We start from the raw sequence: 12,110 nt of genomic DNA, 5'->3' as shown, positions 1-12,110 counted from the left end.
GCTGGAAGCCCAGGAAGACCTATGCTGTGGGACCACTGTGGCTGCCCAGCCAGAATGGTTGCAAGGCTGTGAAAGGCCTCAGGCTTGAGCAGCTGAAAGGGCCCATTCTTTTCTTGTTGTCCCTTGCCTTGTGCCTCTTGGCCTCAGTGCACAGTGATGCCCCTCAGGAAGTTTTTAGATCCTTCCCCAAGAGGAAAAGTGAATGGACTTGGCCGGTATTATTCTAGTCTCTGGACGTGGTAAAGCCCAGTTGCTTGTGCCCATGGGACATTCCAGCAGCAGGTTGTCTGGGCTGGTTGTGGCTGTCTGGCCCAGGACAGGAAGTAGCCTGGAGTGAGTGTCTTCAAAGAGTACACACACACACACACACACACACACACACACACACACACGTCTGTGTGCAGGGGGACCCTGGAATCTCTAGCTTTGAATTCTCTGTCTCCCCCTAATTGCTGGCCCATGGAGACCTGGCTGAAAATTAGTTTAATGCTAAATTGAGTTTGAAACCACTGGTCTTAGCCCCTGTGGAAACAGGACACCATGTAAAAATAGAAACTTCAAGTCAACTTGTTTTCCTAGGCTTTACACAGCTTCGCTGAGGCTCTGAGTCCTCTGGCAAATCAATGCCATTTGCGGACTCAGGTGTGTGGGGAGTTCTGTCAGCAGGGAATTGGCTACTCTTCATTAAGAAAAATCAAGGTGGCCTAAAATAACCCCTAAAAAGATGCTCCAAGTGGGAGTTTAACCTCAGCACAGCGCCGCCCTCCGCCTCGATTCACTAGAGCCATGTAGTTGGAATGTACACCCAAGTTCAAATACAGTGATAGACTCCGAAAAGCAAATCATTGCCAGGAGCCTTAGAAAGGGCAAGACTTTTAAGCAGATGGAACTGATCATTCTCCAGAATTCTCCATGGATTCATCCATAGGATTGTAAATCAAAGGGGCTGTCTAAAAGCAACCCCCAAGCATTGCTTGTCTTACATATTCTAACCGTGTAGCTACCTAGGGGTGGGAGAGAGGGCGGCATCAGGCCTTCACAGCTCCTGGCCCCTACAGAGGAAGAAAAGGGCTAGAGCTCTGACACACTCTCCAGTTCTACAGAAGTCAGGCTGGGAACCAGCATCACGTTGTAATTCAGTCTCCTTTGAGAATCGTGGCTTTCTACAAGGCGCTGACTTTTGTCTGCACGGCATTGGTTCCAAGACAGCACAGTTCCTGTGACATGGAGTGTGTGTGCATAGATGTTCTATATACCTCTCTTAGACTTTAAACCATCACTGGTGGACTTACAGTCTCTGAGATGATGCGAGTATATATAAACTATCCTTCAGGATTCAGCAAGCAGAAACAGTACGGGTGCAGTGTTTCCCCTGCAGTGTTTTGGTCTGCATTTGAATGTATCCTCAGATAAAAGCTCGTGCATGAAGAGGGCTGACTGTGTGTGAAAAGGACAGGCGATCCATGAAACTTCCTGGTATTGATGACATCAGAGGGCCTGGAGCGGACTCTATGGGCAGGAGACTTTCTCAGCCCATTGCTGCTGCAGGCTAGGATAGTTGTTAGGACCCTGAATCCTTGCAGTGAGATTACTGGGCGAGAAGACAGGACACTATGTAAACGGAGACTGCACTTTCATTTCCCAGGCACCCAGACCTGAATAATCACACAGAAACTATATTAATTACGACACTATATGGCCGATGGCTCAGGCATATTTCTAGCTAGCTCTTACATCTTAAATTAATAATTTTTATTAGTCTATGCGTTGCCACATGGCACGTGGTCATGGCATTACCTCATTTTCTATATGTCTTGTTTTCTCTGTGGCTGGCTGGCAGCTCACCTGACTCCGCCTTCTTTTTCTCTATATCTCTGCTCAGATTTCCCACCTGGCTTTACTCTGCTAAGCCACTGGCCAAACAGCTTTATTCATTAGTCAATAAAAGTAACACATACAGAAGGCCATCCCACATCAACACTAGCTCAGGGAAGGAGCCAGGTACTTGTGGAAGGCCTTGCAGAGATGATGGGAGATGGATATGGTGCAAAGCTTCAGATCTGGAGAGTCATGGCCTGAGATAGTTTCCCCGGCCATTCTTAGGTAAATTTTCCTAAAGAAAATTCTTCCCCCTATTGGGCCAAGGTGTTCACTCTGTGGCAGATGCTTGACAGTAGATACAGACCCAGAACTGGCCATTGGGGCTTCTGACCATGGTGAGGGTCACACTGTGGTTATGCTGCAGGGCTGCGGCCACGCCCTGGTTGCCGATACGGATCTTGTTATTTCTTGACTCCTCCGGAAGATTTTTTGGCAGACAAACAGGCATGCAGGGTTGCTTTATTTAAGGAGCTCGCAGGCTAGGAAAGATTTGTTGTCAGGGACAATGCAAGCGGTAAACATTTCATCCCTTAAAAGGCAAGAACACTGAGAGGCCAGAGTGAAACCCCCAAGAAGCAGGAAATTGGCCATTTGAAAAGTATGTCTCAGCAGCTAGGGGAGACAGGAGGGGGAGCAGGCAAAGATGCTTCCTCTGTGGACAGCGGCGTCATCTTGCCCCCCTTTAAGGGATCTAAATGAACCAGGGGTCATGGTCTAGAATCTGAATCTAGATTTATTCATTACATTTATTGATTTCATGTGTGTGCACACATACAGAAATTGAGAAATTCAAATTCAAGTGCAGCGAGTGTCCTTATCCCTGACCATGTCCCTGACTCTGAATCCAGACCCAGGAAGCACTGCGGGATGTTGATGTTGCCCCCACAGACAGCATCTCTCCAGGTGGACAAATGTGACTTCTGTCATTCAGCTCCTTCTCACCTAACCTGTGACAGCGTTCTCCCTGTCAGTCTGTCCATCTGGAGCCTCATCAGTTAACCTGGGAAATGTGAGGGAGAGCTCTCTGGGCTTGGCCTGAGAGCGGACGCCAGGGAGGGTCTTCATATGAGACTGTACGCAACAGAAATGTCACCCAGCCCACTGCAAATTGTCGTTGCAAGCAGAGCTTTCACCGGAGACTATGGCTGCTGTCGCTTACTTATGGTTATTCTGTATGAGAATCATGAATACTTTTTTTTTTAATGCAATGGAGCAAAGGAAGTTTGCTCCAATGGAAAGGAAGTTTCCATCATCTACTCCCATTTCTCTCCTTGAACAAAAAACTTTTAGCCAAGAATTGCTGCTTTGAAGGCTTGTGCTGTGTCCAGCCTGCTTCTCTGATTGATCTTTCACAAGCTCTTCTCAAGTAATTTCTTCCATTCCGGGAAGTCCGTGGAAACAAGTGGGCACTGTCAGCAGATGCTCTTGACCAACCCTCCCGAAATAAATGTTGGCAGGAAACAGGAGAAGCCTCAAGAGCCCCCATCAGTCATCAGCCCCAGAGCCCTTTTCCATGGGGCTGTAGTTCTTGTCGAGGGGACATTTGCTGTTTGCGGAACCTCAGGCCTAAGAGCTGAAGGAGATGAAGGCCACACTCCACAAGCCCCAGGACCAAATTAGAGAGCCAAGTTCATGAGGGTCATCTGGCCTAAGTCATTCTCTCTCTGCACCTTGGTTAGCTGCACTGAGGTTCCCACTGGGATGGTGGAAAGCTTAAGAAGCTCCAAATCCCGTGTCCATATGCACAGGCTACAATTCTTGAACCTGCTGCCCAGGAACAGCGTGCAGACGAGGCAAACCCTGCTCCCTGCCAGCAGTGTGGTGTACTTGGGGGCTACGAGGTCAATTCCCATTTTTAACACCAGTTCCTCTTTTCAGAGAACACTTGCCCGGGGCTTATTTCTAGCTCCAGCCCTCTTGAGTTAAGTCTACACCCCAGCCCTGATGCTGAGCACGGAACCCAGAATCACTTACATGCCGGACAAGTACTCTGCCTCTCCACAGTGCCCTAGGTCCCTAGATTAAAGCTTTTCATAGTGGGTGTAAAGAATAGCAGCCAGGAAACATCTCCTGGCTCCTCTGATTTGAACCTTCATATCATGTGCTCACAGAATCCCTGACTTTAAATAGCCCTTGCTAGCCTGGAGGGAAATGGAGCGGTACACAGCCAAGCCCGCGAGCTCAGGAAAAGATACTTCTCAAGTGTACAGCAAGTCAGGGGTGTAAATCAACTTTCACTTGAAAAAGTCTCCAAATGCAGTTCTTATCTGCTCATCTTTAAAGGCTCTCTCATTAAACCACCCTAGAAAAGGGGCTGTAGAACATCACAGCAGGTAGGCTTTGCACCCTGCTCCTGTGAAATTACTGCTATAGCTGCCTTTAATTTTTATTCATGCCGAAGAGTACGAGAATTTATGAAAAGCACTGTTAAAGTTTAATTCACAAACAAAAGTATCTCCTTACACACCCATGACTAAAACTGTCACCTTGTTGATCTCTCTCCATGGAGGCCAAAAACACTGCCTCTGCTTATGACATCTTTGGTCGCTTAATGGTAACGGCAAAGTTGTTTTAAACGGGACTGGGGGAGCAAACCAGGCTTTCCTCTGAAGAATTCATACAAATAACAGGTATGTTCTTTATCGAATAGTTAAGGAAGTATAAATTTAAACCACAATAGGATACCAAGTTGCCCATTGGGACAGCTGTTACCAAAGGGGGGGAAAGTGGAAAATAAATGTTGGCAAGGATGTAGGGGAATTGGAACTCTTCTAGTTTGCTGATAGAAGGGTCAGATGGTGCAACGACTGTGGGACACAGGCTTGTTCCTCTGAAAAGTAAACACTGGATTACCATACACTGTGGTTCTTTTACGTCTAGGCAGATACTCAAAAAGATTGAAAGAGAAATGCAAATACATAGGCATTCAACCACGTTCATGGTGTTATTCACAGAAGCGAAAAGGTGGGAAACAGTTTATGTGTCTCCGAACAGAGTAACTGATAAGCAAAATGCGTCTCTACATGGAATGACTAGGCCTTAGCAGGGAAGGACTTTCTGAAACATGCTACAGCATGTGTCTCTACATGGTCTGTGTCTCTGCATGGAATGATTAGGCCTTAGAAAGGAAGGGCTTTCTGAAATATGCCACAGCATGTTTGAACCTACAGTACATTTGCTAATGACATTGGCCAGTCACAAAATGGCAAATACTGTGTGGTCTCCTTGTAACCAGTCATATTCAAAGACAGAAAGTAGAAGGGTGGTTGCCGGGGCTAAGAAAGGGAAGGATGGAAAGTCATTTCAGTTAGGGAAGATGAGAAGGTTCTAGAAATAGGCAGTGGTGGTGGCCACCTAACCATGTGACTGTACTTAATGCCACAGTACTATGCACTTAAAATTTACTAAGATGATCAGTACTCTAGCGCATATATATATATATATATATATATATATATATATAATAAAACAAAAACAATCAGATTAAGAATTTGGTAACACTCGTGCTTAAGAGCCAGGCTCTTTCTGGTCACTGCACACAAACCCAGATCCCATAGGCTCGCGGGTTCAAACACGCCCAGCCTGCTTTTTTCTTCTGCCCAACTGAAACTGTTTATCTCAGGGATGCCATTCATCTGGAGGAGCCACAGGGCAGCAGAATCCTTGTGGAGTCCCAGACTTCTGCCTCCTTTTCTTAAAGAAGTGTTCCTCATGAATATCCAACCTGCCTCTCATGGTGCACTGTGGAGCAGCCTGGGTGACAGCTGTGCCCTCCCCTCACACAGTCTTTTCCCGTTGAACTAAAAAGCCTTGATCTTCAATGTTCTCCCATCAGCACTGAGCTTTCCTTGAACCAAGACTAGTGCTGAAGGGAAAAATCACATCTTCTCGGGGATTGAGAATTAACTTTCTTGAAAGGCCTTAAGTGAAGGAGGCACAGTGGATGTCCCTAAATTCCCAGCCGATGCAGAAATTCAAGTTGTGAAGAGTGGGATGGAGAAGAAGTGGATGTTGGGATGGGTGAAAGTAAGTGATTCAGCCCACAGAACCTGGTAGGGCCTGCTGGGGAGCGGGCACAGTAGGCAGCAAGCATCTTTGCTGTGGAGATGGTGGCAAGGAGGGGCCCCAGCTCTGTGTGGACCATTGGAGACCCTGTGGGTCCATATTTCTGACCCTGCCTGAACATCAGCTTCTGATGCCTCCCCTTTCTGGAGCATGCAGGCCACCTGCAGGTGCTTTAGACCGCCATGCTTGGACAGGGCCTTGGTGCCATTGTGAATTGGCGTCGTGGTGAATGTGGTAATAATATTCTGCCATACTCTGCTCTGTACAGGAGTCCCAGAGTGTACCTTGTGATAGACACCAAGTGTGTAAGTGAGGAAGCTGAAGGAGAGAGAAATAAATGACTTGTCATGGCCTCCAGCTGTGAGGCAGGCAGTGGGGCTGGCTTCGGCCTTCAGGGTCTGGCCAGAGCTACCCTTATCTGCCCAGAATCAGCACTCGTTTCCCTTGGGCTGTGTACTTGTTATCTCCCCATGGTCTGCTGATCACAGACTAGAGCTCAGTTTAGATGCTCCTGTGTGCCCAGAGGTTCTCTGCAGGGAACCCTGGCCAGAAAATGCACCTGGACTCTGGGACAGGGACGGCTTGGCCTTCCCCTTCACTCTGCACCCCTAGTTATCTCGCCATCTACAAACCACACATCACCCGAACAAAGGACACATTCTCTGCTATAGGCTGTAATTGAGCTCATCTAATGGATGAAGGGGTCAAGTGAGTACAGGGTTTCCCCTTGGTGGGGCTGTGGAAGAGGCAGGTGGCAGCTGCCTACCCTCCCACCCTTACCACAGTCTTCCGGAAAGGCAAGCTTGCCACCATTGCCAAGTCACAGGTACGAGGGCAACAAGCCTACCTTGGTGAAGGAGGTGAATTTTTGACTGCAGGAAAAATGCTGAGAACAAGTGTTTTCCTGTCCTGGGAGGGATCAAGGTGTGATTATGGGCCTGGATACAGATGGGCTGGGAGTGTGGGGCTGCAGGTCCCCGTGAGATGTGCCTTGCTGGTAAGAGGACTGAGATCAAAGGCCCTGGCCCATGTTCTGTTCACGCGCGGGGGGGGGTGGGGGGGGGGTGGGGGGGGCACGGACACGATGATTTGTACTGACTTTGAGGGAGTAGAAACTTGGAGAAGACCCCTGGATTACAGTTATCCTGTGTGTTGGATTAGGTGGCAGGCTCATGGTGCTGTGCCCAGGACCAGTTCTCCTGATTTATAGCCAGAGATTTTGGTTGTCAGCTCTGAAGCCTCCAGGCAAGTAGGGTAATCAGAGCTCACATCTGTGATATATATGAACACCAGCGAAAACACCACCCACAGGGCACGCCTCCTGGAAGTGAGAGCATGGCTTCTCTGTGGACCTTTAGCTGCAGAAGGTTGGAAAAGCAGACATTTCGAAAGCTAAGAAGCTCTGAACCTCAGGCTCGTGGCACACATGGACAGCTCGTGCACATGCTCCAGAGACCTCCCCACTTCCTCCTGTCTGCTTCCTGTACCTCCCTCATTCACTTTAGCAAAGGGACCCAGAGATTCCGCTCATCTATAGTCACAGCTCTGTTTTCCTTAGCATATTTTGCAGTTTCTTGCTTTACAAAATGTAATTGTGGGGCTGGAGAGATGGCTCAGTGGTTAAGAGCACTGACTGCTCTTCCAGAGGTCCCGAGTTCAATTTCCAACAAACACATGCTGGTTCACAACCATTTGCTTTGGGGGTTAAGTGATGGTGTCCTGAGTGTCCAGTCCTAATCTTGGTGAACCTCCCTGCTCCCATTTTCAGGGATGTGTATGCATACTGAGCTCATGGGAAAACTGAAGTCTCCAAATGTCTTGGTTTCTTTGCTGCAGAACCACAACCATGCCTGCATAGCCTGCCGGATCATTTACCGCTCTGACGAACACCACCCCCCCATCCTGCCCCCCAAGGCAGACCTGACCATCGGCCTACATGGGGAATGGGTGAGCCAGCGTTGTGAGGTGCGGCCTGAAGTCCTCTTCCTCACCCGCCACTTCATCTTCCACGACAACAATAATACCTGGGAGGGCCATTACTACCACTACTCGGACCCTGTCTGCAAGCACCCCACCTTCACCATCTACGCTCGAGGCCGCTACAGCCGCGGTGTGCTCTCCTCGAGGGTCATGGGAGGCACAGAGTTTGTGTTCAAAGGTAAGTCTGCTGTCACTGCTTCTCACAGCACGGCTCAAGAGCAGCTCTGGGACATTTGTTAGGGCAAAACCTCAGCGAGAGGGCGTCTTTGCTGCTTGAGATGCTGGGGATGAGACTAGAGCCATGACTGCCTCGCAGCATCCTTGGTGATAACATCTGATCTCCTTCCTATTCAAGCAGGCTAGTACCAGGCATCCATGTGACAGTCAGGTACAATGGGACCCAAACCATCATGCGGGCCTCTGTAATGCGAGAGTCAAGAATGTGTCTGCAGTGGAGCCTAACAGCCTCTCTGGTAGCATCAGGCTTACTGTGTGCTGGGTACTTTTCCTAAATGAGGAATCTGAAGCAGGTGTCAGTTACGACTTGATGCTCAGAGTCGGTACTTCTGATCTGAGCTGGGGCTGCACACAAGTGCTTGTCCCAGGCTTGAAGACGAGAGCATCATGGGGGAAAGGTCGTGCTGTGCACTGCTCACCCAAGCAGGGAAGCTGGGGTCAGGAGGCGCCTGCCCCTACCACAAGGGAGGTCTTGCTGCTTTAGTGTTAAGTCTGAATGTCTGTAATGCAGTGCCAATCCTATAATACCAAACAATGAGGGAAGCTAAGTCACTGGGTGACTCCTCCAGGGCAGCAGTCTGAACTGTCTGGCTGCTCTCCTTTGATGAGGAACTTTGCTCTTGTACACTAGCCTTGTAAACTTAACCAAGGAGAAAATGTCTGCTCACCCCAAATCCCACTGTGCTGTATGCAAAGTGTAGCCCCTTGGGAGGACCCCAAGGGTCCACAAAGAACTGAGGCTTGTAGTTATTCCTCCATATTGTTCTTGTTCGCAGCATAGCTGCATTTAGATGCGCAGCTGATGGGTTCATATTAGTCTGTGAAGATGCTAATGCAGATACATGTTTGATATGAGACCATCGGATGCTTCAAGACCTCTTCTTAGAAATAAAACCTGAGTTTATTCAACATTTTGTGAGGGTGTATCCCAAAGAACACTTTAGAGGAATACTTTATATATCACACTCACAAATGGGCTCATCAAATGTCACCCATGTTTTCTGCACAAATCTACTTCCATCCCTATGTGTTCATGGGGAATTAAGTCTAGGACTCCCTGGATATACCAAAACTCAAAGTTTCTCTAGTCCTTTCTGTGAAATGAGGAGCCTTGCACAACACCAAGGCACACACTCCTTATACCTTACACCATGTCTGGGTTGCTTCTGATATCTGCTGCAGTAGCCCCATGAGGCTGTGTAGTTAAGCTGTGGCTTCAGAGTGTGTGATACTATGAGTTGACTGACTCTGTTTGGTGTGACCACCATTCAGATCAGCATATGAAACTTCCCACCTGAGCTTGCTCTTGTGATTACTGTGGTCAGTGGGGGCAAGCAATCAGACTGTTTTAAAAAGAAAGCTTTGTTGAGACAGTGTTCCCCAGCATTTGCTGGAAGTGTCTGCCTCCCCAGTTGTCCCCCGAGAGTCACGGATATCTCTCTTGTCCACAGTGAATCATATGAAGGTCACGCCCATGGATGCAGCCACAGCTTCCCTCCTGAATGTCTTCAGCGGGAATGAGTGTGGGGCTGAGGGCTCCTGGCAAGTGGGTATCCAGCAGGACGTGACACACACCAATGGCTGTGTGGCTTTGGGCATCAAACTACCTCACACAGAATATGAGATCTTCAAAATGGAGCAAGATGCCCGGGGCCGCTACCTGCTGTTCAATGGCCAGAGGCCCAGTGATGGCTCCAGTCCAGACAGGCCTGAGAAGAGGGCAACCTCATACCAGATGCCCTTGGTCCAGTGTGCCTCTTCCTCCCCAAGGGCTGAAGACTTGGACGACAGTCGGGCCCATCTGTTTGGCAGGGCAGCAGGGAGGACAGCTGGGCCCCTGGTGCTTACATTCTTTGCCTGCATTTGGACTCTACCGCATTGGAGCATCCTCCGATAGGAGATATTTTCTAAAGCAAGACTCTACCGTTTATGACTTTTCTTCACACAGAGAACAGACATTGATTCTTTTGATGCACTTGAATGCCTGAGATCTGCCATTGTCTCTCCCCTGTCCCCTCTTCCAGCCTCTGAGTCCTGAGCAGTGTGTTTGAAGTTTCGGCTTTGAATTTCTTCCAGCCTGATCCCTGGCCTGAGAACTTCATAGCAGTGATTGCACTTTAAATCTGCAGAAAGTCGGAGCTAGTGTGTGTCGGAGCCGCAGCGAGGATAGTAGCTAGCTTCTTAACTCTGGCCCTCCCGCTTCCCTGTGTATCTCTGAGCTGAGCTTTAAACATAGACATGTCAAGCTGCAGCTTTCTCTGCCATCGCTTCTCTTATTTCTCCAATCCCCTTCCACACTCCAAGTTTTCGGCACTGGAATCCAGTGAAGAGTTGGCTTGGGACTGCCATCAAGACCCTGTGTATTAATACAGAAGAGATATGGCTATCAATGTGTACGTAAGAGGGGGTGCAAGGTTCAGCTAAATCATTGGTCCAGCCTTAATGCCAATCACCACTTTCAGAATGTCGAGGAGAGAGGTGTTTATAAATCTTCAAAGTCATTTAGACCGGGTTTACTAGCACTAGTTTTCAATTGTTGAGCGAAGATGGGTGCCATGTACTTGCTTTGGTGACTCAGATTATAGCCTGCTGCTTGCTTAACCCCTGGAGTAGACTGGTCCAGTTGGAGAATTCAGAAGGGCCCCATTTCCCAGACAGTCAGAAGCAGCGGTGCTAAGGGCACCTAGGGTGTGTTAAGTGCCACGGGAGTGATAACATCTGTGGCGGTTTTCTCCAGGTGAGGCATCCGTCTCCTGGCTCACACTGTGGTTGGAGTGGGAAGAAGAACCCCACCTCCGCCATGCTATCCTCACACACGGAGACAGCTTTTCAATACTCCAGTGGCTCACTGGTGAAAGAGGCCTGGGTGGGACTCGTCCTCACTGGGGACCTGCTGGAGGCCGTTTCTGTGCAACATGGAGTCTTTATGAGAAGCCACTGTATTATTAGACTGGTTTGATTCGGCTTCCTCTCTGCATTTACTTGGTTCTGCCCCAGCTGTGAGCTCCAGGGCCATCTTTTTCAGGGTTAGCTGCTTCACGGTCCTTAGGAAGGAGGAGGGGATGGCCGCCCATTCCTTTGTGTTATCGCAACTGATGCTATAGACACCAAGTGCTATTGCTCACGGGGACCCATGCAGGCAGGCGCCGAGACACAGAGAGAAGCAGACATGGAGGCCATGATCCAGGAGCAGTCGGTCCTGTATTTAAGAATTCACTTTATGGAGCAGTAGCGTTCCGTGTGGTGTTAAGTTATAACGATGGCATGGAGTACCAGAGTGCTTTATATGTAGATTATATTTTAAGTCGCGGTGCATACTTGAGGGGTTTTATCCAAAATGAAAATACTAACTTAATGTCTACTAAGTTTAATAAACAAAGAATTTGGAAGAAATCCCACGAAATATGTCTTATTTGACAATTTAATTGATACTGATACTGTCTTCAAAGTGAAAACCATTACTGACTCTAAGACACAATTCAGGGATTGTCCAGGAGTTGGGTTTATAGCCACTTAGTTCCCTGCCTTCCTTCTAGACTCACCTATTTCTGCTTTTTAAATATGTTACATATACCACCCCAAATGCATGAATGATGAGTCTATGTGAAGTTTGCGTGATCACTTTCTAATGTAATATAAGTCTTTACAGAGAAAAGAAATCCATTTATTCACGATTCACCAGCACACTAAAGTGTGTTAATGTATTTCCCATGGGCATTCATCTCAGCTTGGTTATAGCAGATTCACTGTCACTAGAACAAGGTCACACAACCCACGCTGATAGGGAATTCCCAGTGACCTTGAATGCTCAAAGGATTTCTAGGGCCTCCAGGCTCAAGGACAAAACCGACAAGTCAAGACCAAGATGCTCTGTTCGTTTATTGTTTGTTAAATTTGCCTTGCTTTGATTATGTGCATATAGTGGAGCGGGTAGTGGGGCACACATG

General features: G+C 48.3%; 1 protein-coding gene across 1 annotated transcript in view; it reads left to right on the top strand.

Annotated features, from left to right (window-relative positions):
- Positions 1–11,547, top strand: part of LOC121438799 (protein APCDD1) — a 30,262-nt gene extending 18,715 nt beyond the window's left edge. Inside the window, exons 4-5 of the mRNA XM_041639234.1 lie at positions 7,783–8,104; positions 9,615–11,547. Of these exons, the coding sequence (XP_041495168.1) occupies positions 7,783–8,104; positions 9,615–10,060 (768 nt within the window). The 3' untranslated portion in view covers positions 10,061–11,547. The remainder of the gene's footprint in view (positions 1–7,782; positions 8,105–9,614) is intronic.
- Positions 11,548–12,110: the final 563 nt, after the last annotated feature.

The sequence above is a fragment of the Microtus oregoni genome, unplaced genomic scaffold (assembly GCF_018167655.1).
Source record: "Microtus oregoni isolate MIOR12 unplaced genomic scaffold, Mior012 000057F_ref0000458, whole genome shotgun sequence".
In the NCBI taxonomy this organism is placed as follows: domain Eukaryota; kingdom Metazoa; phylum Chordata; class Mammalia; order Rodentia; family Cricetidae; genus Microtus; species Microtus oregoni.
The sequence above is the reverse complement of the archived record's forward strand: the minus strand, read 5'-3'. Positions and strand labels throughout refer to the sequence as shown.